At 39.7% G+C, this 25,526-nt stretch overlaps 1 protein-coding gene across 1 annotated transcript; it reads right to left on the bottom strand.

The window, feature by feature from the left end:
• Positions 1-638: 638 nt before the first annotated feature.
• On the bottom strand, positions 639-25,301 carry LOC121454521 (solute carrier family 22 member 19-like). Its single transcript, XM_041661916.1, is given in 12 exon segments — positions 639-696; positions 1,595-1,798; positions 3,002-3,110; positions 4,752-4,966; positions 5,718-5,852; positions 8,416-8,458; positions 12,090-12,104; positions 12,431-12,454; positions 14,618-14,809; positions 14,911-15,065; positions 23,794-23,897; positions 24,900-25,301. Coding segments are annotated over 12 exon segments (1,656 nt in total).
• Between the last annotated feature and the right edge of the window lie 225 nt (positions 25,302-25,526).

Genomic DNA, 25,526 nt, shown 5'->3' with positions numbered 1-25,526 from the left:
ACTGAAATCTCAAGGTCCAAATCAGGAGCAGAAGGAGAGATAGCACGAGCAAGGAACTCAGGACCACGAGGGGTGCACCCACACACTGAGACAATGGGGATGTTCTATCGGGAACTCACCAAGGTCAGCTGGCCTGGGTCTGAAAAAACATGGGATAAAACCAGACTTGCTGAACATAGCGGACAATGAGGACTACTGAGAACTCAAGAATAATGGCACTGGGTTTTTGATCCTACTGCACGTACTGGCTTTGTGGGAGCCTAGGCAGTTTGGATGCTTACCTTACTAGACCTGGATGGAGGTGGGTGGTCCTTGGACTTACCACAGGGCAGGGAACCCTGATTGCTCTTTGGGCTGACGAGGGAGGGGGACTTAACTGGGGGAGGGGGAGGGAAATGGGAGGCGGTGGCGGGGAAGAGACAGAAATCTTTAATAACTAAATAAATTAATTAAAAAAATAAATTTCTTGCTGTGATTTATTATAGTTACTTTATATATGGTAAACTGCTATAATTTTAATTTAGTTCACTATTTATACATATGTTTTATAGGGAAAAATTTTGCTAACATTTAAGAACAATCCTGAATGACATTTTCTTTGTTTTTCTTCTTGATCAGAGGTCAGTTGTAGAAATTCTTTAAAATGGTATCACTTTGGTGACAGCATCCTTCTTTGCCTCTCTTGAGCTTTTCCTCCTGGAACAAATACAACAAACACCATAAACAAAAACAATGGGAAAGGGCACAGAGAAGAGGGATATCCCTGTGTTCTTTAGAGCAGCTTCATCCTTTGCCCATCAGTGTTGGGAAAAGCTATGGTTCTTCACAAAATATTGGAATAAATCTTGTGAATAGAAGACTGAACTCCCTGGGAACCTCTGTGAGGCAGCTCTGACTCCTCCTACTTTGGTTAGCATGGTATTCTCAGATGAGTTTTAGGAGAACACATGGGAATTGCATCAAAGTTTTTAAATCCCTCCCTCTTCTTTTTGTAATCTTTGTATTGACTATTCCATTTTTCTCTGACATGAACATTTTATTCCCAGTGGAACAAATATTTTCTGAATCTCATAGCAAACACAAGTGTCCTTCCCTCAGATACATTGGGTGGCAGATTCTTCAGTTTGAGTATAGACTGTAGGTTAAGTAGTGACTGTCATATCCTAAGTCCATAGAGACTTAGTTTTAGAAAGCTTACCAGCATTCACTGGTCTTTATATTTGTGTGTGACTGTGAAATATCTTCAAGGATATGTGCTTTATAATGGGGCAAAGTAGACAGAAAGTACATGAACTTGTCAAGATACGTGTTTCATAATGGGTCAGAGTAAAACAGAGGACACATGAACTTGTCCTATTTATCATTAATCTAGCACTGCCTGGTCAGAGTTGGTTCTTGTGATGCAGAGTTTCCAGGCACATATGAGATCCCTATAAAAAGGGATGCACAAAGGGACCCTATGCCAATGACCATATGTGAAAAAACCTAGTTGTCAGCTCGCCAGGGAGAGACTGATCCTGCATTCCCATTCATCTTCCTCATCACGGACCACGGACACACAAGTCCCCTAAGGGGAAGTAGAGGTGTTACTCACTCTTTTTCCACATCTTGGATGGAGTCAGGCAGAGGCTGATTCTTGGTCTCAGGAAGGAGAAGGGCAACAAGGCCACCGAGGATGGAGAGGACTCCATAGATGATCCAGGGCAAGTTGGCAGAGTACACCGTGAGAATCATAAACAGGGGAGACAGGGCTGCTCCAGCACTACCAGCAATTCCAACGACTCCCAGAGCAGTTGCCCTTGGGGTAGAAAGTGTAAATCAGAAATAATCTAGATACTCTACACACAGAATTTGTGGGTTTGCATCTCACATTAATTACCAGTCAATACACAGCATAATTGATTTAAGGATGATGGTAACTTATTCTTGACTTTCAAATTTCTGTTTCATTTGGTGTTATCTTTTTGTCAAGGCCAGAGTATTAAGATATTTGTCTACCATTTACAATAAAACATGCTATAGAAGATAAAAAGTACATGTTTTCTGTCATAGTTGTATACTACGCTTTTCATGTATGCATACATATGGGTGGTGAAGGCGTAAGTCACAAACAATGCCACACCAGTTTGGAATTATGATTAATAGGGTGGTATTTATTTAAAGGGGAAAAAAACTTACAGATCACTGTCCCAACCAACAGCCCTCTACGCAACCAGGAAGGGAGTCTAGTCGCTGGCGGAGCAGGAAGTGAAGAGAGAGAGAGGAGAGGGAAGTGGCCGCTTTTTTAAAGGGAGAGAGACCACGCCCCAATGGGCTGTTATCTCAGCAGCTATAGGCTGGAGGAGTGGGAGGACCTCCCGCAACAGGGTGGGGTCTGGGTATAGACTTTGAAACTAGAGAAAGTGATTGTAAGAGGGTAGGAGAAGGTCTTAGTGGAGAGAGGGAGTTATAGTAATGTATGTGACGTGAAAGGAAAGGGGTACTGAGGCATGGGTGGGAATGTAAGTGGGCACGGAGGGGCAGAGGAGTTAGATGGATAAAAACATAGATCTGAAAATTTTATATTGAAGCACAAATTTTTTATGCTAGTTAAAAGACATGCAGCTTAATAAAACAGACATTGAGTATAGGAGGTAGATCAGTGTGGAAGGAGTTAGCAAGAGTGGGCAGAGATAAGAGAAGGAAGATAATGGGGAGTGAGTGTCATCATACCTGCATGAAATCATAAAAATATAAAAATGCACGCAATGAAAAATAAAATATTAAAAAGTTGTATTTCTCTTGGTAGCTGCCTTTTTCTATGTGATTCCAAGTTGTACAGGAGATGCTGGTTAGTGTTACATTGTACTTGAATCTATCTGCCAAAAAGTAACCTTTGAGGACACTGTGGCCATTCCTGTTGTCATCACAATTGATTGCTTAACTACCCAGCAGTTTTTCTGTTTCTTGTTCTTAGTGAATGAACTGAGAAAAATCTGCTCTGCCCATGCTTGAGTCATACCTGATTACAGTGGGGACAAGCTCATTTGCATGCACAAGAGTACTTGTTACAGAGGCAGAAGAAATTGCTCCTCCAAATGTTGCCAAAACTGTACGCAGGGTCTACATTTCTGGATAGAGGAAGACCAGTGACAGTCAAGTGAGACACAGATAAATTGGAATGCACGAATCTGTAGCTCCCAACTCTAAATGGAATATAATTTTGTTGGAAGCTTGTCATAGATCTAAAATATAGTTGAGGGAGAGGTATAAATTGTCAGGAGCTACAAGCTATAAGATGACATATCCGCATATATTGATTTATAATGAAGAAAAGCTTCTGAAAAAATTAGATGTTGTATCTCTGATATTCGGATAAGAAACGGAGAGCAGCAGGGCGGTGGTGGTGCATAGGCCTTTAATCCCAGCTCTCGGGAGGCAGAGGCAGACAGAGAGTTTGAGGCCAGCCTGGTCTATGAAGCAAGTTCCAGGAAAGGCTCCAAAATACAGAGAAACACTGTGTTGAACAACAACAACAACAACAGAAGTAGAGAGCATGGCAGATGCAGAAAATCACATCCGCCCTTTCTTTCTTGGGTTTCAGCAATCCTTCATGCAGGATGCAGGACTGTCACGGAGAAAATTATGGAAAACTATCAACTCATTCAGAAACACACAGTATTTAAATCTATGACCTGTGTGCAATATTACAGAAGAGTGGAAAGACAGAAAGTCTACAGTGATGTGCAAGTTGGGGACTGGCTTGATTTGGAATAGTGTCTGAGTACTCATAAGTACTCTTGCTAGGAAAACCGTCAAAGTTGAAAAACCATTCATAGGGTCAATTGGCACTCAATTTAAAAAGTCTCATGAGGGTTTGATTCCCAGTACCCACATGGTATCTTACAACTATCTGTGTTTAGTTTCCAGTGGTTCTGATGCCCTCTTCTGGCCTCTGTGGACACCAGGCACATGAGGAGCATATACAGGCATGCAGGCAAAACACTCATACACATAAAATAAAATAACTAAATTTTGAAAAAGGCTCATGGAAGCTTTACATGTTGGAGTATTTCTCGAGGTAAGGCAGAAAACTGACATCACTGGTGACATTCAGGCATCAACACTGCTGTTTTGGAATTTTATGAAACATGCCATAGTCCTGGATTTCAGCAAAGTTTGGTGACCACCTGGTCATTTCCTTCTTACATACATTCATTTAACTCAATGAAGTGAATTTTAACAGTCTTGTGATTTAGTCCATTACTACTTCTTTGCCCTTCTTTTGAGCTTCAGTGCAAATGATATGCCTCTTTTCTAGAGACAACTCTCCGACCTAGGTTTGGGTTCATGGTGATATTATGTGAAAGTTAAGAGTAGACATACACCATTCAGGAAATAAATTGTCACTGAAACAAAAGTAATGAGATCCTGTGGGACAGACGAAGTTACAGTGTGCTTTGGTCAAAATTACATAATTTCTATGAAAATTAAAATTCACCAATGACTGATCCATTGTTGACCTAAACACATTTGGGTATATATGTATCAGATGCTTTTTCCATGCAACAAAGACAAATATATGAACCAAATTTTACTGAAATTTTAGCTGTTATCCCAATATCTTAATAGAATAATGTGTTCTAAAGGCCTGGACTGCCTACAGCAAATCTATAGAGTGCTTTCTCCCCAACTTCTTACAGGTAGGATATGACAAATCCTGAGAAAAGGATGAATGTATTTTCTTTGCTCATCCTGTGCTCTTTTCTCACCTTGAGGCAAAAACATGATGGTCAAAATGGAGATTCCCATCAGAGACATGAAAATCATTTGGGTTATTCTGCGGCCCATGTGGTTCGCTGAAAAATTCCCAAGCACATTGGCTGGGATGGATACTACACCATAGAGACACTGCAGTAGGAACACATTACTGCTTAGGTATTAGAAGTGGATAAGCAGACCCAAAACAGGGATCAATGACACAAATCTGTAGAGAACAAAGAAGAAAGTCACATCATAAGGTTTGGAGTGGTTGCTCAACACATTATAGTTATCTCAGGCAGCTCATTTTAGTTGCTAAATTATTGAGGCAGCTGTTTTCTGGAAACTTTGCATGTGGGAGATAATGTTGTGATCACAAAAACATTCTATGATGGAGGAAACATATCATCATTCTTCAACTTTTTAAGATGTTAGGGTATTCTTGGGATACAAGCTGGGTTCATTCAGGGTTTTAGAGTTTTCTTACATCTTGATCTGAATGAACGTTATAGCTTCATATCTGTAGATACCCATTAATGTGGATACAGTTATGTAGTTGAGCTTTGAAGTTTTATCTCCTTTGAAATGGGAACAAACCAATGAGGAAGCTTAGATTTCAAGTTTCTCCATGACTGGAATTCTCAGCAATGGTTTCTGATAATGAGTTTGTGACAGTGATTGGATAAACACTCCTCACAGCACAGTTGACTCTGTGTTAGTATAGTCCAAACCCTTTGGATTCCCTCAGCTGTAGAAGTTCCTCAACACTTATCTCCAAGTCTGTTAATAAGAAGATTAATGTCTACACTGTTTTTGAGACAGGGTCTCAATACATAGCCTTGGCTGGCCTTGAACTCTCTATATAGACCAGGCTGGCTTCAAACTCATAGAGATCCACCTATATCTGCCTCCTGAGTATGGAGTTAAAAGCGTGAGCCACCACCACATCATTTTCAGAGTATCTGTGTGACACCCACCTCACAAAGCACAGGAGACAGACCCGCTTACGTAGGTTGGGTGTACGGAACAAGTCCAACAGGGAATGTTTTGTCTGTGCTGCCTCCAGTTCATCTTTCATGGTGTTTCTCACAACCTTCAACAACATCAACAAACTGTTGTCATGAAATGATAAACATTGTGAGGCATGCTGGTAACCTACAGAAGATCAATACTTATTGTTCCTGTCTAGTGAACAATATATAGACATCAAAAAACAATGACAGGCATAGAAAGAAGTGGTGAGAAGTGTGAGCCCAGTAGTGAAAGGAAACTCAGGCATTTCTACAGGGAGAACATGTTAAGTAGGAGACTATAGTTGGATGTAGGTAACAGAAAGGGAGTTATAGCTTAGAGACACAGATTAGGGAGGAAAACAAGTGAAAAGTTATTTAGAATATGGTCCCACATTCCACATATAGCATATGATTTTGCATGGCATGGCATCTGGTACTTTAAAAGCTTTTTGAAAGAAAAATATAATTACATAATTTCACTCTTTCCTTTCCCCCCTCCATCCCATCCTATGCAACCTACCCTGCTCTGTCTCAAATATGTGGCTTCTATTTCTTTAATTACACACACACACACACACACACACACACACACACACACACACACACCTACCTAAATATATGAATACAATCTGCTCAGTCTTTATAATGTTATTTATGTATGTATGATTTCACAGATGACCGCTTGTCATTAGATAACCAATTTGGGCCACTTCCCAAGGAACTCTCTTGCTCACAGATTCCTGAGTTGCTGAAATTCTCTGTGGTTGAGGTTCCTTGGAATTTCCCCTTCCCATTAGTAGAAAGGTTGTAAAAGCAAGAGAAACAGAAAGTTTTCTGTGAGATTTTTGTCTTCTAGATATGTCAGAGAAACTACATGAAGTCTCATCAACGTGGCTGCTTTAACAAAATATGAACAAGGGCGACACCAGTAAGCATGCTAACACAAAAGGGGGAAATCCACTTGATTTTAATGACCGAACAAAATAGTCTCAGGCTGGGCACTGTTGCTTACTCCTTTAACCACGGAACTCGGGAGGCAGAGGCAGAAGGGTAAATAGTGTGTCTCTGACTAAACCCACACCTCAAACCCCTTCAAAAGAAAAAAAAATAGTCTCAGGAGAATTAATTCTTTGTAGGGAGTATATATTTTATTTTGGGTTCGTTATATTTTGAAGCATATCACAACACGCTGTACCTCAAGTAGCATGACTAAAATTAAGTTGGAGGATGATATTATAAGTTGTTTGTTGGAGGGATGTGGAAGAGTGTTGACACAGGTAAAGAGACACTAGAATGCTGTAAGCAGAACTCAATGGATGATGCTGGTGGAAGTTCTGGAGATTAGAATCCTGGTAAAAACGTGAATAGTGAAGGCCTGGCTCATGAGATTTTATAAGATTCCACTGAATATGATGAGTTCTTTTGTTCCTGCTGAGATGTGGGCCTTGCCTACCCCAAATCCAGATAGAATGATCTAGAAAATCATTCTGTGTGGTTCTCTGACTCTTGTGAACTTCCTAACCCCTACCATTAACTTGTCCTGTGCAGTTCTTCTGATCTCTGTGTAGTCTTTGTACCCCCATAAAATAGGCTCAAGCCCAGTAAGCAATCCCAACTAAGCACCAGCTCCGCTTTTGGCACTGTTCTCCTGAGCCATCTTCAAAAGTCAGCCTAACAACTCTTCTTGACATTTAAGCTGAAATATCCAAAACCAAAAGAACCTAACAGACATCTGAGGAGCTTTCCACTTAAACACCAATGACTATCTATTCTCCACAACAGCTCTTGGAGTCTTGTCCAAAATAGGCAACATGCTAGAGTCCAAAGTAAGCTGCAGCAAACATAGTAATATTGAAGTAATACCCTGTGTTCTAACTGACCACAATGGAATAAAGCTAAAAATCAGTAGCAAGAAACAGCACAGAAGACATACTAATTCATAGAGATTAAATAACACACCGTTGAATGACAAGTGAGTCACTGACGACATTAAGAAAGAAATAAAGGGTTCCTAGAATTGAACAAAAATGAACATAGAACTTACCAAATCTATGGGGCATCATAAAGACAGACTTGAGAAGAAAGTTTATAGCCTGAGATACCCATAATGTTTTTTTGATAAATCTCAGATAGAGTTTAAAGCCTTGGTAAAAAAAAAAAAAGAACAATACAAACCCCAAATTAATAGATGGGGAGAAGTAACTAATATCAGAGCAGAAATTAATGAATAATATTAAAATAATAGTACAAAGAATCAGTGAAGCTAAATGTTGGTTCTTTGAGAAGATAAATAAGACTGATGAGCTCCTAGTCATGTTAATGAAAAGAGTTAATTAAACAATTAATAAAGCTAGAGATAAAAAGGGAAACACTAAACAAATGCTAATAAAACGCAGAAAATCATAATGACATAACACAAAGCCAATATATTACCAAATTATAGAATCTAAAAAATGGGTGAAATTATAGATGAATATGGCCTACCAAAATTAAAATAAGATAAAATGAATAACTTAAACAGATATATAAACTTCAAGATTCACTTGGGTTCACTGTAGAATACCCAACATTCAAAGAAATCTAACACCAACATTGTTCAAATTATTCCACAAAATAGAAGAGAAAAGAAGGCTTACCATCTTTTTTATGAATCTAGTATGGCCCTGATGTCAAAACCTTATCAACAAAACAAAACGATTTTAATTCTGGCCAACAGAATTAAAAAAATTCATTATGTTATGCCACAAGGACATGTGCTCAACTATGTTCATAGCAGCATTGCTTGTCATAGCCAGAACCTGGAAACAACCTAAATGCTCCTCAACCGAAGAACAGATGAGGAAAATGTGGTACATTTACACAATGGAGTACTACACAGCAGAAAAAAAAGAACATCTTGAATTTTGCAGGAAAATGGGTGGAGCTAGAAAACATCATTTTGAGTGAGGTAACCCAGACCTAGAAAGACAATTATCATATGCACTCACTCAAGTGTTCAGACACATGAACATATAGTGGACATTTTTCCCTCATTCACTTGCTCACTTTATTTATTTATTATTTTAAAACAGTCTTCCCTCATTTTAAATATAAAACAAAGAAAACCAGCCCAAAAATCACAATCCCAGAGAACCTAGACAACAATGAGGACCCTAAGAGAGACATACATAGATCTAATCTACATGGGTAGCAGAAAAAGACAAGATCTCCTGAGTAAATTGGGAGCATGGGGACCTTGGAGGAGGGTTGAAAAGGAGGAGAGAGTCAGGGAGGGGAGCAGAGAAAAATGTGGAGCTCAATAAAAATCAATAAAAAAATAAAATAAAAATCATTATGATTAAGTTGGCTTCAGAGATTCAGGGAAGTTTCAACACAGATAAATTAATAAATGTGATTATGTAAATGGACTCAAGACAGAAATTACATAATTATCTTAAAAGATGCAGAAAAAATATTCAGCAAACTCCACTATCCCTTTAGGATCAAAGTCATGGAGAGGCTACGAATGGATGGACCATGTCTCAACACTGTAAAGGCCACACATCACAAACCTATGATGACTCTGTTGGTTTCTTTTCTGTCATTATGACAAATACCCTGCTAACTCAAGAGAGGTTTATTTTATATTACAGTTCCATTTTATATTACAGTGTGTCAGAGACCATCATGGTAAGGAAGACATGGCATAAGGCAGGGAAGACAAGGAGGCATGAGCAGGAAATTGGGGGAGCACACTGCACCTGCACACAGGAAACAAAGAGAGATCAGCAAGTGGGACCAATCAATAAAGTCTAAAGCCGGTGTCTTACTTCCCTCAGGAAAGTCCACCTAAATGTCCTATCCTTCATGAATATTGGTAACAGCTGGGGATCAAGTGTTCAGACACATGAACATATAGGGGACATTTTCCCCGCATTCACTTGTTCATTTAATTTATTTATTTTAAAACAGTCTTCCCTCATTTTAGATACCAATCTCAGATCCCACTCCCTCCTTCTCCTACTTCTCTGAGAGGGTAAGGTTTCCTACTGGAACTCAACAAAGTCTGGCACATCACTTTGAGGCAGGACCAAGGCCCTCCCCCCATATCTAGGCTGAACAAGGTACCCCTCTAAAGAAAATGGGTTTTAAAAAGCTAGTTCAAGCACTAGGGCTAAGTCCTGGTCCCACTGCCAGTAGCCCTAGAGACTACCCCAGCCACACAAACGTCACCCACATTCAGAGGGCCTAGCTTGTTTTGAAACCACAACATGGCCCTTGTCTCTATAAGCTCATGACAAAATACATTTGCTACTTCAAAAATCCGCCTAGCTTTTAACATTCCCAACATTCATCCAAAGTTTAGGGCTTCTTCTGTGACTCAAGGCGATCTCTTACTGTGACCCCTTGCAGAAACGAAAACATTACATATAAGCACAATAGCACACAGTATACATTCCCATTGCAAAAGATAAGAATGGGGGCATAGTGAGGAAATAATTGACCAAAGCAAGACCAAAAGCCAGCAGGAAAACATCAAATCCTATAACTCCATGTCCAATGTCTGGGACTTTAGTTTTAAAGGGGTTAGATGGTGCCATATCTCCAGCTGTATATTGTTTATAATAAATTTATATTAATTTCTATCTTAAGTTTGTTGGCAGTCTTCCCATCATTCAGATACAACATCTTTGCATCTATGTTTCAGTTTAGTTTCACCTCCACAAATTCATGCAATGACCTGTCAAAGTCACATTGCTGTGACTCCACCTCTGCCACACAATTGTCTGACTTTCTCTGTTATCCACAAATGTGGAGCAAAACACCATAGACTATTCTATCTTGCATCCTTAATATCTGCAAAGACACCGCTACATGGGTCATGCTGCCAAGTACTGTTACTAGCTAAGGATGGAGTCGAACCTTCTTGGACTGCAGTTGTTTCTGCTTCCATACGTTCATCCTGGGGAAATAGCTTACTAGGCAGTCGCATTGGGGAACAGAGAATCCTATCAACTGTGTTATCGGGTCAAGAATTGTGCTTTGTAATAAGTTTGAATTTTCGCAAGTGGGAGTCTGTATGTAGGGTTTCGACCTTAGGATATGTTTCCCCCTGTTCCAGATACAACAGGATGCTATTTAACAATTTCAGCTTCTCTTTTCAGAACATGCATGTGTTTCAAAGTTTAAATTTCTTGATTTCTTTGCTTCTTGACAAATTGCTCAACCTTTCTTTTGTTCCACTTCAGACTTGTATAATGCAGTAAAAACTAGGCATACAATAGTCTGGAATGGTCACCTGTTATAAAATTTTCTCCATCAAACATACTTATTCATATTTTTAAGTTTCACTTTATGCAAATTCTCAGGATATGGGCAGAATGAAGCCATCTCACGAAGGGCACCTATCCTCCTTCTGGATACAGTCCCTATTTACTTCTGAAACCTCGTGAGTCTCTCCAGTGTTCGTATGTGTTTCAGCTTTCTTGCTTTCCCAGGTCCCACCAGAATGCCTGTTGATCTCTTGGTACTATTTTCTGTAAGACTTACTTTTCCTGATGCTCTGATAAGATATTCTGACAAAAGAAACATAAGACACATAAAAGAAGGGTTTATCTTGGATCATAGTTTGAGAGTGTAGTCTTTTATGATGGGAAAATCATGGCAGCAGGAAATTGACGGGGTATCTGATCATACTGCATTTGCATATGTGATAGATTCCTCCTTTTAATGTAATTGAGGACCTAAACCAAAGAAATGTTGCTGTCAGTTTTTGGATGTTAGTTAACCTAATTAATTCAGTTAAGATAATCCCAAGATCAATTATTCCAAGAGGCTAACCTAATCAAATTTGTCAAACACAGGAATCTTTCAGAACTTATCTCGTAGGACAGTCTAGATATTTTCACATTTATAATTAATAGTAACAATCATACAGCTTCATTTACATTTCCCAACAGAGCTAATGCCAAGGACCTGTTACTAGGTACACTGTGTGCTTTGGTTGCAGGACATAGAGGAATTCAAGCTAGAAGAGATTTGGAAACTTCCTCCCTGCTGGCTAGCTTCCAAAGTGTCAGAAGCCTCTATGTGCCCTGCCCTGGAGAATTGTCATTGTAACTGTGCTCAGCTGTGGATGTTTGTGCTGACTGACCATTCATTGGCAAGTTGTAATCACAGCACATCAGTGATTTTACTGTTGTGTGGTAACCAGTATTTGAAGATTGCTGACAAGAAGGAATTTACATGGGCACTTTAACCCCTGTCAAAAGCCCACGACTGTCAATATCACAGACCTTCGTGGGCAAACTTCTATGGGTATTTTGCCAAATAGAGATGGTATCCCAACTGAAGCACCTTCCAGATATTTTTGTTAATTTCTGTAGATTAATGGTTTGGTCAGAAAAGCTCCTTTTCCTGCAGTTTGTGGCAGTCACTGCAGGGTCGTAACTGGTCAATGTGCTGAGAATACGCTACTGTTCATAATTTAGCCATACATGGGATATGTCTGTCTGTCTGTCTGTCTGTCTGTCTGTCTGTCTGTCATGAGTTCCAAAATTCAGGGAACACTGTGAAAGTGGGGAAGAGAGAAGGTAAAAGGCAATTGAAAGGGTAGAGTGATGTGTAGCATCGTCTTCTTGTCTTGACATGGCCAGTGAGTTTTAGCCACAAGGGAGTGGCCCATCAAATTCCATTATGGGGAGTAGAGGAGTAGAGAAGCCCTGCCTCTCCTTAAGGATTTACAGGAAGTTGGCTAATTAGGAAAGGCTCACAAATCCCTCGTGAGGATGTATCGGGAGTTCATCAGTTAATGGTTGCTGGGAGGAGACACATTTTCTTCAGTGGCATAGTCAGGTGTTAAGGTGCTCAAGCCATTGTAGTTAAATCATATCAATTCACAATGTTTCTGTAAGAAACTTAAATTAAAATTACTTGTTCAGAGAGAAAGATGAGAGAGAGAGAGAGAGAGAGAGAGAGAGAGAGAAGTAGAAGTAGGACTTATTGGGAAGAGGAAGGCCTCAGTGGAAATGTGAGGGGAAGAAAACAGAGTTGGCATGAAAATGATGAAAAGTGATAAAAATATACTACGTACATGTGAGAAGCTGTCACAATGAAAACTAATACAACATATGACCAATACATTGCAATAAAAAGTGAAAGAAAATGAAATCCCATAGAGAATTTCTAAAAATTGAATTTGCTCTGGTTTGCTTTTTGTTGCTGTAATAAACACCCTGATCAAAAGCAACTGGGAAGGAAAGGGTTTATTTCATCTTACAGCTTATGGTATACCAGGCAGCAAGTCAGGGGAGGAGCTTGAGGCTGCAACTTGAAAAAGAAAAGACGCCAGGTGATGGTGGCGCACGCCTTTAATCCCAGCACTCAGGAGGCAGAGGCAGGTGGATCTCTGTGATTTTGGGGCCAGCCTGGTCTACAAGAGCTAGTTCCAGAACAGGTTCCAAAGCTACAGAGAAACCTGGTCCTAAAAAAGAAAAACCAAAAGCCAAACCAAACCAGCCAAAAAAAAAAAAAAAAAAAAAAAAAAAAAAAAAAAGGCCATGAGGATTGCTACTTACTGGGTCACTCTCTTTGGTTCTCTCTGCTTGCTTTCTTATATAACACAGAACTGCCTGCTCAGGGGCGCCACCATGCACAGGGGTCTAGGCCCTCCCACATCAATCATTGATCAACTAATGCTTTCTGGTCGCAAAAGCAAGTTAACACTGCCTTCATTTCTAATCTATAAAATGGATACAGCATCATCATAACTGTCTTCTGTTTTAATTTGGGGGTGGGCAGGGCTTCTCTGTGTAGCCTTGGCGGTCCTGGACCTCATTTTGTAGACCAGGCTGGCCTTGAACGAAGAGTTTTGTCTACCTTGCCTCCTAAGGGCTAGGATTAAATAAATATGTGCACCACCACTGCCTGGCTACAGCAGCATCACAGTTGTGTTGGCCATGCTATGAGGATAAAGGATGTGGAAGAGCCTGAAAGAGGATTCTCCTTCTTTTCTGTATGGACTTTTCCCACTGTATCAACCTAAAAATAGTGAGTGGTCTTTCCTGACCGTTGAGCCTCCTCTGTTGATGGCATCATATCACTTCTTAATTCTTCTTTTTAGTGGAAAGCAAAGGAATCCAAAGAGCCAGTGAGAGAAGTGGGCCATTCTGCCTACAGCTTAAAACTGGAGAAGCCATGATTTTCCTTCATTGAACAGCTGTGAAGATAAACTTGCCTTACAAGCTTTTTATTAAAAATTTACCATAATTTTCAACATATTTTTTTGTTTGCAAAACCACTCATAGAAATACAAACTGTAACAGAGGCAATATGATCTTGAAATGTTTATTCTATTACTGCCTGGATAATTTAGACTTAGTAGCAGAGACAGACAGAAAGGCCAAGAACATTCTGGTAAGGGTTCATGATAATTTCTGCTTTTGGGTGTGTTTTTTCTCTAGTAAATAAAATAACAGTACATATATATACTGTTAATATACCATATCCATTACTTTTGAAATACTAACACTGAAAGTGTTTATTATTTTTAAGTAATATGAATACCCTGAAATGTCATGTATTTTCTCCAGTTATTAAACAAAGCACAGAACTAACAGGTAAATAGAACTTTCAAATAAAGAATGAGTACATGTCAGGAAATGCAGGTCTTTTACCATATGTATGTATGATTATGAGTTTATAAAACAACCTATCGCTTATCTTAGATTTAAGTTAGTTAAGCCTTCTCAGTTTTATCTGAAGAGCTGCGTGTCCTCATGCCACAGAAATACAAAGAGGAGTACACACTGTCTTTTGTAGACCAAGCACAAATGCATTCCCTATGTCCTGATTCCCTGTACATTGCCATCCCTGGACTCCATAACAGAAGAGGAAAGAAATCTCATACCTTGTGAGAATAAGGAAGAAGAACATTGGTACAGACATTGCCAGCTGGAGGTGGTGCCAGTTTCGGATAGCAAAAGCCAGGCCTCCCAATAATAGCTGTCCAATCCCCCCAGCACAAAATGCCAGTGCCATTACCAAAGCTTGGAATTTAGGGCTTGTCCATTCTAAAACTGAAAGAAAATAAAATGAAGTTTGACTTCTAAGAAATCTTGACAGGACATCCAGGTCAAACCCAGAGCTTGGTCAATGTCTATCAAAAGCGTTGACTTACTGAGCAAAACACCGTTTGTCCTCATGGATGAGGAGGACATCCCTGCCAGGAAGCGAACTGTGCAGTAGATGAGGAAGGTGGGAGCCACAGCTGCACAGGTTTCACTCATGGCCATCAGCAGTAAAGCACCCGTGAAAACAAACTTCCTCCCAAACCTGAGGAAAAGGAAGGATTTGATTAAGGGGACAGTAAGAGTCTGCATAAACAGTAAAGACAGGAAACACTTTGAAATGATAAACAATCAGGAAATTAAAAAGGACAGACATCCTTCAGAGCAAGACTTCTTTCTGACCTCTTTCTGTTTTAAGTGGACTCTTACTCTGTAGTACTTGCTGGCCTGGAATTACTATGATGCCAAGCCTAGCTTCACATTCTCAGAGATCTGCCTGCCTTCCAAGCACTGGGATTTAATGTGTGTACCTCCCCATATGCTCTTCCCAGTTTCTTTCTTTTCTTTCTTTTTCTTCTTTGTCTTTTCAAAGCAGGGTTTCTCTGTGTTGCCCTGACTGTCCTGGAGCTCTCTGTAGACCAGGCTGGCCTTGAGTTCCCAGAGATCCACCTGCCTCGGCCTTCCAAGTGCTGTGATTAAAGGTGTGCGTCACCACTGCCTTGCTCTTCTTGATTTCTTATCACTAGTTTTCCATATGAGTTAAGCCATATATGACAGACTACACATCTGGAATTTTAACACAAGTGTGTCATACTAAATTGTACACATAACATATCTATTAGCTATTAGCTATTTATTTAATCATGGTGTCAAACTATCTGACAGAAACTACTTAGGGGAAATATTTATTTGGGCTCACAACTTCTGAGGGTCATGAGAATCCATGGTTTCAGGAGCAGGTGACAGAGTTCCTCCCTTTGAGTCTAAACCAGTTAGAATTCACACAGAAACCGAAGTGGGTATCTCCTTCAACATTAACCTCAAAGCAACCCATTTCTGCCAATCAAGTCCCACATCCCAAAGTCTTATAACCTTCCAAGCTTGTCCTCCAGTTAGGGAACAAAGTATTCAAATACTTGAACTTATTATGAACTTTGGTGTCAAAAGATTTAATTTCAAATGAGTAAATCTGAAATAAGAGTCTGGGACATAAAAGGGAGTAGGGAAGAACCAGAACCTTCTGCAGGTCTGGGTGTGAGTCTGGGACCTCTGAGGGAGTAGATCAGAGCTAGCGACATTTGAAGGACCAACCCCAAGCCAGGGACCTCTGCAGGAGTGGATTCAGACCAGGGTTTACAGAAACAGGTATGAGCAGGCCTGAGTTAACAAACTCCACAGGAGCAAGTCTGAGCTAGTGACCCCGGGCCAGAAAGGACCTGAGGCAATAAATTCCACAGAAGTAGGAATAAGCCAGTGACCTAGGCTAGAGCAGGCCTGAGACAATGAACTCCACAGGAGTAGGACTGAGCTAGTGACTTGGGCCAGAGCATGCCTGAGGCAGTGAACTCCATAGGAGCAAGACTGAGCCAGCAACCTAGGCCAAAGCAGATCTGTGGCAGCGAATTCCAAAGGGGCCGGACCGAGTCAGTGACCTGGTCCTGAGTGGGCCTGGGACAGTGAAATCCATGAGAGCAGGAGTGGATCCAGACCAGGGTCATTTGCAGAAACAGGACTGGGCCAGCGGCATAGGTCAGAGCAGGCCTGAGGTGGTGAGCTCCATGGGAGCAGGACTGAGACAGCTACATAGGCCGGAGCAGGCCTGAGAAAGTGAGCTCCATTAGAGCAGGAGTGGATTCAGATCAGGGACATTTGTGGAATCAGGACTGAGCCAGTGACCTGGGCCAGAGCAGACCTGAGACAGCGAACTCCACAGGAGCAGGTACAGAGGAGCAAACGTTAACTGAGTGGGCCAGAGCCAGAGACTGCTGTGGGTCTGGGTGTAAAACTAGGACCTTTGAGGGAGTAGACCTGAGCCATGACCCCTGTGGGTCAGGACATGAATCTAAGACCTCTGAGGGAGTAGGCAGGAGCCAGAGATCTCTGCATGTTCAGCCATGAGTCTGGGACATCTGAGGGAGTAGGCCTGAGCCAGGTTCTCTGCAGGTCTGAGTGTACCTGAGTCTGGGACCTCCAAGGGAGTAGATCAGAGCCAGAGACCTTTACAGGACTAACCCCAGGCCTGGGACCTCTGCAGAAGTAGATCTAGACTGGAGACATTCACAGAAAGAGGTCTGAGCCAACAACCTAGGCTAGAGCAGGCTTGAGATAGCAAACTCCATGGGAGTGCAGCAAACCCCACTTTCTCTTCTATAAGGTTCAGGACGACTGGCTTTATTTTGAGGTCTTTGATCCATTTGGACATGAGTTTTGTGAATGGTGATAGATATGGGTCTATTTTCATTGTTTTACATGTTGATACCCAGTTATGCCAAAACCATTTGTTAAATATACTTTCTATTTTTCATTTGATAATTTTTGCTTCTTTGTCAAAAATCAGGTGTTAGAAGGTATGTGGATTAATATCCAGGTCTTCTATTCAGTTCCATTGGTCCTCTTGTCTGTTCTTATGCCAGTACCAGGCTGTTTCCAGTACTGTAGCTCTGTAGTAGAATTTGAAGTCAGGGATTGTGATGCCTCCAGAAGTTCTTTTGTTATACAGGATTGTTTTGGCTATCCTGGGTTTTTTGCTTTTCCATATGAAGTTGAGTACCATTCTTTCAAGGTCTGTGAAGAATTTTGCTTGGATTTTGATGGGCATTGCATTGAATCTGTAGATTGCTTTTGGTAAGATTGCCATTTTTACTATGTTAATTCTGCCTCCCCAAGGGCATGGAAGATCTTTCCACTTTCTGGTGTCTTCTTCATTTTCTTTCTTCAAATACTTAAAGTTCTTGTCATACAAGTCTTCCACTTGTTTGGTTAGAGTTACTCTGAGATATTTCATGTTATTTGTGGCTATTGTGAATTGTGTTATTTCTCTGAATTTTCTTCCCATCCCTTTTATCATCTGTGTACAGGAGGGCTACTGACTTTTTTGAGTTAATCTTGTATCCTGCTACATTACTGAAAATGTTTATGAGTTGTAGAAATTCCTTGGTAGAATTTTAGGGATTTCTTATGTAAACAATTTTATCATCAGCAAACAGTAAGAGTTCAACTTCTTCTTTTCCAATTTGTATCCCCTTGATCTCCTTTTGGTGTCTAATTGCTCTAGTTAGGACCCCAAGAACTATATTGAGTTGATATGGAGAGAGTGGACAACCTTGTCTTGATCCTGATTTCAGTGGAATCGCTGGGAATTTCTCTTCATTTAGTTTGATATTGGCTGTTAGCTTGCTGTATATTGCCTTTATTATGTTTAGGTATGTTCCTCTCCAAGACCTTTATCATGAAGGGATGCTGTATTTTGTCAAAAACTTTTTCAGTATCTAATGAGATGATCATGTGGTTTTTATTTTTCAGTTTGTTTAAATGGCGGGTTATGTTGACAGATTTTTCATATGTTGAACCATCCCTGCATCTCTGGGATGAAGCTGACTTGATCATGGTTGATGGTTCTGATGTGTTTTTGGATTTGTTTTGTCAGTGTTTTATTTAGTATTTTTGCATCAATGTTCATGAGTGAGATTGGTCTGTAATTCTCTTTCTTTGTAATGTCTTTCTGTGGTTTGGGTAATTGTTGCCTCATCAAAAGAGTTTGGCAATGTTCCTGCTATTTCTATTGTGTGGAATAATTCGAGGAGAATATAGTTCTTTGAAGGTTTTGTAGAATTCTGAGCTGAAACCATCTGGTCTTGGGCTTTTTTTGGTTGGGAGACTTTTGATGACTATTTCTATTTCTTTAGCAGTTATATGTCTGTTTAATTTGCTTATCTGGTCTTGATTTAATTTTGGTAAGTGATATTTATCCAAGAAAGTCCTTAAGTTTTCCAATTTTGTGAAGAACAGATTTTTGAAATATGACCTGATGATTCTCTGTATTTCCTCCATGTCTCTTGTTATATCCCCCTTTTCATTTCTGATTTTGTTAATTTGGATATTCTCTCTCTGCCTTTTGGTTAGTTTCAGTAAAATTTTGTCTGTTTTCTCAAAGAACCAACTCTTTGTCTCGTTGATTCTCTGTATTGTTTTCTTGTTTCTTTTTTTGTTGATTTCAGCTCTGAACTTTGATTATTTCCAGTCTTGTAGTTCTCTTAGGTGAGTTTGCTTCTTTTGTTGTAAAGTTCTCAAATTTTCTGTTAATACACTAGTGTGGGATTTTTCCAGATTCATTATGTAGGCATTTAGTACTATGAACTTTCCTATTAATACTGCTTTCATTGTGTCCCATAAACTTGGGTATGTTGTGTGGTCATTTTCATTGAATTTTAGGAAGTGGAATTATTAGAAAGTGTAGCTATGGTCTTGTTGGGGTAAGTGTGTCACTGTGGAGGCAGGCTTTGAGAGTTGATATATGCTCAAGCTATGCCTAGTATTCAGAACATTTCCTGTTTACAAATCAATATGTAAAACTCTCAGCTCCTTCTTCTGCACCATTTCTGTCGGCATGCTGCCATGTCCCATCACGTTGATAATGGACTGAACCCTTGACCTGTAAGCCACGCCATTAAATATTTTCTTTATATGAAAGAAAAGACACAATAGCTCCTATTTTTGGTGATAGATTGCCATTTGGAAGAACACTATTTGAAGATGAAACCAATCTTGCAGCCGGGCGATGGTGGCACATGCCTTTAATCCCAGCACTCGGGAGGCAGAGGCAGGCGGATCTCTGTGAGTTCGAGACCAGCCTGGTCTACAAAAGCTAGTTCCAGGACAGGCTCCAAAGCCACAGAGAAACCCTGTCTCGAAAAACAAAAAAAAAAAAAAAAAAAAAGAAAGAAACCAATCTTGCTCTAATAGTAGAGCTAGTTTGATATATAAACTTAAGATCTCCATGTTCTTTGAGGATGTGTGCCATCTATAGTTATAGGATAATGCCTATATTCACACACATTTCTGTTAAAAAAATAGAAAAAAATGAAAATATAGAGTAAATGCAACCATGTTTGAAAAATAGCCAATGTGAAAAGGGTAAAAACTTCAATGAAATATAGAAATAATGAGAATGAATTAAAGATAAAGACCTAGATGTGAACTAGTTCTTTGAATAGGTGAAATAATGTTGTCGATTAACATATCCTATTCAAGAAAGAGATGGTTGAAGAGGCTATATTCATATTGAACAGAAATATATTTTAGAAGAACTATTTATCCAAGTGCAGTAGTATCCACCTATAATTCCATAACTTGGTAAATTGAGGCACCCCGATCATGATTTAAATGCTACTCTAGCACACAAAGAATTTGAGGCCAGTGTGAATTATACAGAAAGACAATAGTAGGAGTTTTGTTTGCAGAAGTCTTATTTCTTATGCTACCAAGGCATAGGAATTCACACCAGTCCAGGCCATCAGTTCATATTTTGTTTTCAATCAGTCATAGTTTTTTTTTTTTAAATCAGAAGAGTGAGCAAGAACACAAAGTCTACTCATTAGTGGACAGCTAAATATGCCAAGTGACAACAATAAAGCTTTCCTCTAATATCTGAGTTTTTAAGTCTGAGTCTACTAGATATCTTCCCCTTGTTACTTTCTAGAATGGTCTGGGGTGTTCTCTTCCTTGGAAGAGGAGGAGGTGACTTAGAAGCTGTTTTTAACCCTCAATTCAGACTGATATATTAGATACAAAAAGTCACATGAATATTTATGAAGGTAGAAGTGCCCTTGGACTTGAAAAGTTTATTAGGGTAAAGTTGATTTGGGCATGCTCCCCAGAGACGGTCTCTGTGGGTGCCAGCCAAAGCCTGTTGGGAGCAGCTTTATTTTTCACAGAGTGCTGTCTTTCCTTTTGTCTATGTAGTGTTCTCTCTCATGCCCAGCTGCTTGCCTTTTGATTTATTTTGCCATATGTTCCTAAACTTTCTGTTTCGAACTTAATTTCTGCTTCAACCCTTATGGTGGAATATTAATTTGTGTTGCATTCACTTATACTGTGGAATAATTGTTTAATGATACAAAGATGTGTTGCATTCTTTTATATTGAATTTATTTAATTCTGTGAAGCTGTGTTACTTTGAATGCCAAAAACGCTTGATTGATTTAATAAAGAATTGAACAGCCTATAACCACCCAGAGAGGAATAGGTGTAGATCCCAGGCAGAGAGAATAAATAGAAGGAATGAATGAGAAGAAAGAGGAGCAAGAAAAGGAGAAGGAGAGAAGATGCCAGGATCTAGGCACACAGTCACAAGGCCAGACATGAAATAAGAAGGAAAGAAAAGATATACAGAAATAGAGAATGGTAAAATACCAGAATCAAAAGAAGTTGGGATAATTTAAGTTAAAAAAGCTAGCTAGAAATAACCCAAGCTAAGGCTAGGTATTCATAAGAAAGAATAATTCTCCATGTGGTTATTTGGGAGCTGGATAGCAGGCTTCCCAAGAGCAAAGAGTAAAAAAAAAAAGAAAACCAAGAATAAACGCTAATAATCCTAATGCTTGGTAGAGGCAAGAGGATTGTGATTTCAACACTACCTTGAGATACACGTAGAACCAACATATGCTACATAGTGCTACATAATGAGACCCTGTCTTTAAAAAGGAAATAATAAATATATAAAGTAATTAAGTAATTAATACTTTAATGGGTGTTCATTGATATATGGAAGGACATATTATGCTAAAATATCAATTTTAAACTTATATAAATATAATATTTTCAACACACAGAAAATGAAAACAAAAAATAAAGGAAAAGTGGGTCACAGAGTGACAGATTTTACCATCACTACCTCAGTAATCAAAACAGTAGGTAGTGAGTAACCACAAGATCCAAGGTGTAAGGATGGATCCTTCCTATCAACATTAGCTTATTGGTATAGACACCATCCTGTTCCCATGAAAGGGAGAGGACACATTTGCTGTGATCTGAATGTGTTCCTCCAGGATTTACACTTTGAAACTTATGGGCCAGAATGATAGTACTAAGAAATTGGATCTTTGAGACTCCAATTATTTATGAGGGTGGTACCTTCATATATGGGATTGGTGACCTTATGATAAAGGAACAAAGGAACTGTATGCACTGTGTACTGTGTGAGGGTCCCATGTTGGCTTCTTATACTGTGTGAGAATGTAGCCACTTATCTGTCAGAAATAGGTTTCTATTAAAAAGACATGTTTTCAGGTACAGAATCCAAATTCTTATACCACAAATTGTGACGACTATTGTTGTAGACGGATTACTTTGCATGGCTGGAAGTGTGATTTTTAGAAATCTGTTTTGGGACTACTTAGCTTTTCCACCCCACCCTCTCAGCCTTTCCTCTCAGTCTATCTCTATTCTCTTCTGTCATCCACCAACCCTCAGAAATACTCTCTATCAGGGACCCCACAGCTGCCATACTTGCCTAGCTTCCATAGAGGGCTACTGCAACCAAAGAACAAAAAGCCACCCAACAAAGACAAGACCGAATGTCTACACTAGGAATTTAATATAGAGGGGGAGGGAAATGGGAAGCGGTTGTGGGGAGGAGGCAGAAATCCTTAATAAATAAATAAATTAAAAAAAATAAAATTAGGACAAACTAAAATAAAAAAATATAGAGACCCACAACTGGACATTGTGCTAAGAGTGAAAGACTTTGGAGCACTCAATCATAAATGGAATATTGCCATCAGACTCCCACCCTCTGGGGTCAGGGAACTATGTGAAAAAGGTGGAAAGACTTAAGATCCAGAGGGGAAGGATGTCTCCAAGGAAGCAAATTGTTTTCTAAACACAAAAGGATGGATGCACACATGAACTCAGAGACTGTGGCAGCATGCACAGCACATGGACAGACTCACACTGACGAGATCTCAGCACTGAGAAGGGGAAGTGTACACAGGCTCCCAGTTCTAATCAAGAAGCTCTCTGAAATATAAACTCACTGGAGAACAAAAAGTAAGTTTTTGTTAATGGGGTCTCATTGGGTGGATTAGAAACACTTCAGAGTAGGTCTCAGGCCCAGGAGTAGTTGACCAATACAAAATTAACTCAATGGTATCTTTGCAGACTTATGATCTTATTTTGCTTTGTTTGGGCATTTGTTGGGGTCTCATTGGTCTTTTCCTTGTTTCTTTTTTGATTTCCATTTTCCTGCTTTTTGAGTTTTGTTTGTATACATGTTTCTTGTTTTTTATTTTTGTATTATTTGTTTTAAATAGAGAGAGACAGAGAGAGAGACAGAGACAGAGAGAGATAACTTAAAGTTGGATTGGTAGGGAGCATCTGGTAGGGATGGGGGGACAAACCTGATAAAAATATTGCATGAAAAAAATTTCTTTTCAATTAAAAAATAAGAATTCCCTGTGGCAGAAACAAAAACGGGAACAACAGGCATGGATTCTCAGCACATGCATTGTATATTTCCCTGTGGGCCACCTGAATCAAAGGATATTCCTGTGTCATGCTTGAGCAATTAAAGCATAATTCATATTCTGTTGTCATCATGACTATTTAGGGCAATGTCTGAGAAGTATGGGGCCTAGTGACCCAGACCAAGAGTGACAATGGTGTTTTCCACTAAATATTTCATATAAATATTCAAATAGGGTGAATTCTATATGGTGAAGCCAATTTGTCTCATTCTCATAGTTAACTCTTTATCTTTCTAACTCATATTGCTTTGCCTCTTCTCTAAACCATATCTTGCATAGCTACTTTTGTGTCCACACAGTACATGGACTTTTAATGTTTAACATTTCCATTTGTGTTCAGTGATCTCTAGACTCAAAGGTACACATAGAGAAATATAATCTACAATGACTACTTCTTAATGAATGAACAACTCACAGATGATACAAATACCCACAAGCAGAGAGAGCTAGCTGCAGAGCTCAGCGACTCACCGGTCTGATAAACGGCCACCTATGATATGTCCTGTAAAAAGGCCCATCATGAATAAAAATTTAGCCACTAAATTCAGTGCCTGAGATCCACATACCAGGTCCCACTGAAAGAGAAGAAAAGCAGCATGATAACCTGTCATGTAATTTGTTCAGATTCTTCAACATGAGCTTCTGGTACCTGCCCCATCTTCCCCTCCAGCTCCCATTTCATCATCACCTGACTTCCACCATCTAGTGTCAGCATAAACAAACCTATTTCTGGGAATCGTCCTGCAATTCTGTTATATTAATGACTTGTAACTTGAGCTAAGAAGTTCTCAAATGGCGAGGCAATGATGGAACATGCCTTTGATTCCAACATTTGGGAGGCAGAGGCAGGCAGATCTCTGAGTTTGACCCCAGCTTGGTATGTAGAGTGAGTTTCAAGACAGTCAGCGCTACACAGAGAAACCCTGTCTTGAATCCCTCCCTCCCATAAAAGAGTTTCTCAAATATGGAAATATCATGCAGTGAGTTTAGACAAAGAATTGCTGGGTCTTGTGTGTCAGTGCACAGTCTCTCATCTGACTACTTCAAGTGTGGAGACTGTCACCGACTTCACTTGTCTATCTATCTATTGGTGATGAACATTTGGGAAGTGTGCTAGCCATTAGCCATACTTTAATCCATAAAGAATGTAACATAAGTCTTTTTTTGGGGGGGGGTAGTGTTAGGGTTTGAATCCTTGACCTCACACATGCTACACAATCACTATAGCATTGAGCCACATTCCAGGTCAGCCTCTGTAGTTTTGTGTGGTCTTCAAGATATCTTAAGTTTGAAATTAAAGATAATGATTACCGACTTGTTATGCTTATGAGGTTTCACGTGAAGTATTTGCTTAACCTGACTTGACATAAAAATTACTTCTTAAACAACGGCCATCACTATAATAAAAGGACAAGGAGAATAAATTATTACCATTTTCAAAGCCACCTCTAGATGCATTAAATATGTTTTATAATAAATAGAGAAATTATTACAATGACTAAAAATTAAGGCTATTCTCAAAATGTGTATTTTTAAGGCTTTTAATAAAGTTCTATCATGAAAAGGGACTGACTGACCTGGGTCACAGTGGTGGAGAGGAAGGTGCTTTGGTCATACACCCAACCATCCACACAGGGCTCTGTGTCTGGCTCTGTCATACTGGAGAAGCTGCCATTTGGATGAAGGAGATGCCATTGTAGTTGGACAAAGTGACGGCACTTTTCTGGCCTCAGATTGGAGTCCAGGGGAATTGAGATCCTCAGGAGGTCATCTTGACTCAGGATCCCACTATCATTGACAGAGACAGTGCCATTGTCAAGAATGGGGACCCAGCAGCGATGACTAGGAATGGCTGCAGTAAAGTTCTCCAAAAGAGAGTGGGGAAGCACCATGCCAATGCAGATCAGAAGGAAAGCCATCTGAAAGATCTGGAACCTCCCTAGGCTGCCAATGTGAATAAGAAGGTCCTGAAAGGCCATCTAGGCTGAATCCCTATCTCCAGTGGGAGGCAAAAATGAATATATTTAGGTTTCTAAAACTTCTTTTTCACTAAGACACACTAAAAGGGTTTATTCCAAGCTCTTTTTCATGTGCCCCTCTTCTGAGTCAGGGTTAGGTAGGGAGCTGATTGCTTTGGAGCCACCAAGAGAAACAGTCGGATGATTTGCTTTCTGTAATGGAATCTGTTAATGATCTGCTTTGTG

This window comes from Microtus oregoni, unplaced genomic scaffold (genome assembly GCF_018167655.1).
Source record: "Microtus oregoni isolate MIOR12 unplaced genomic scaffold, Mior012 000012F_ref0000307, whole genome shotgun sequence".
NCBI classification, from domain to species: Eukaryota; Metazoa; Chordata; class Mammalia; order Rodentia; family Cricetidae; genus Microtus; species Microtus oregoni.
Note: the sequence above shows the minus strand (reverse complement) of the source record. Positions and strands in the feature narration are given on the sequence as shown.